A 908-nucleotide genomic window follows, 5' to 3' on the forward strand; every position below is an offset into this window, starting at 1 on the left:
TGCAAGAATCAAATAGGCATTAAATGGAAAGAATCCATGAAACTTGAAAGAAAGGAATTGGGACTGAAAAGTGAAAACACAAACCTTGGCCTAACAGATGATTCTTCAATAGCATAATGGGGAATGGAAGGGTATAGGGAAGACAGGATGGAGAAAACTGGTCTAAAAATCCGAGAGAAAGGACACCATGATGCATAGAAAAGTACAGCTACATATTCATGACTATTCTTGTGAACCATACTCAATGCCTTCTGCAAAGTAACCTCATCTCCCTGCATAGTTTCAATAGGCAATTAGGCATCATAAATTCATACTTACAATCCTCTATCAGCAACCATAAACATTTGAAAGAAGTTCTAAGAACTGGATTTAACAAATCAAAGTTTCTTTGAAAACATACATGTGCTACGAAGAAAAATAACATAGGTCTGTTTGGAAGTTATGGTAGTGGGAAGGGCTACGGATGGCAGTGACAAATCAGAACATGTGCGTGTGAAAGTGGATCCTCTCCTTACGATCCTACACACTGAAATGTGACCCTGAAAAACCCCGGGGTATGGAAGGGCGAGCTGCTGAGGTGTTCCCCACTTCCCCTTCCCTTTCTCTGTAAACTCTCAAGTATAAAGCTCCCTAAAACCATTCCTACTATTCCTTTGGCGAATGCAATCCCTACGGTTTCTAAAATTACCTAGCTAACAACAAGGCACGTTGATTCACAGTTGCTGAAGACATGAAACCTAAACAGCATAATAAGCAGTTCCAGCTTCCAGCTTCCAGATTCCAAACTCAAATTATTGAAAATTAAAGCAATCACAGATTCATCATCTCAATATCACAAAAAGGCTAGTCAAAGCAATAATCCTAAAATTGCAGTATCAACGTCAGATTAAGACGAAATAAATATAAGA

General features: G+C 38.8%; 1 protein-coding gene across 1 annotated transcript in view; it reads right to left on the reverse strand.

Annotated features, from left to right (window-relative positions):
• LOC107460880 (5'-adenylylsulfate reductase-like 4) overlaps positions 1 to 908 on the reverse strand; it is a 3,214-nt gene that overhangs the window by 1,497 nt on the left and 809 nt on the right. The window contains exon 2 of the mRNA XM_016079301.3: positions 37 to 272. Coding sequence (XP_015934787.1) covers positions 37 to 272 — 236 coding nt within the window. The remainder of the gene's footprint in view (positions 1 to 36; positions 273 to 908) is intronic.

The sequence above is a fragment of the Arachis duranensis genome, chromosome 8 (assembly GCF_000817695.3).
Source record: "Arachis duranensis cultivar V14167 chromosome 8, aradu.V14167.gnm2.J7QH, whole genome shotgun sequence".
NCBI classification, from domain to species: Eukaryota; Viridiplantae; Streptophyta; class Magnoliopsida; order Fabales; family Fabaceae; genus Arachis; species Arachis duranensis.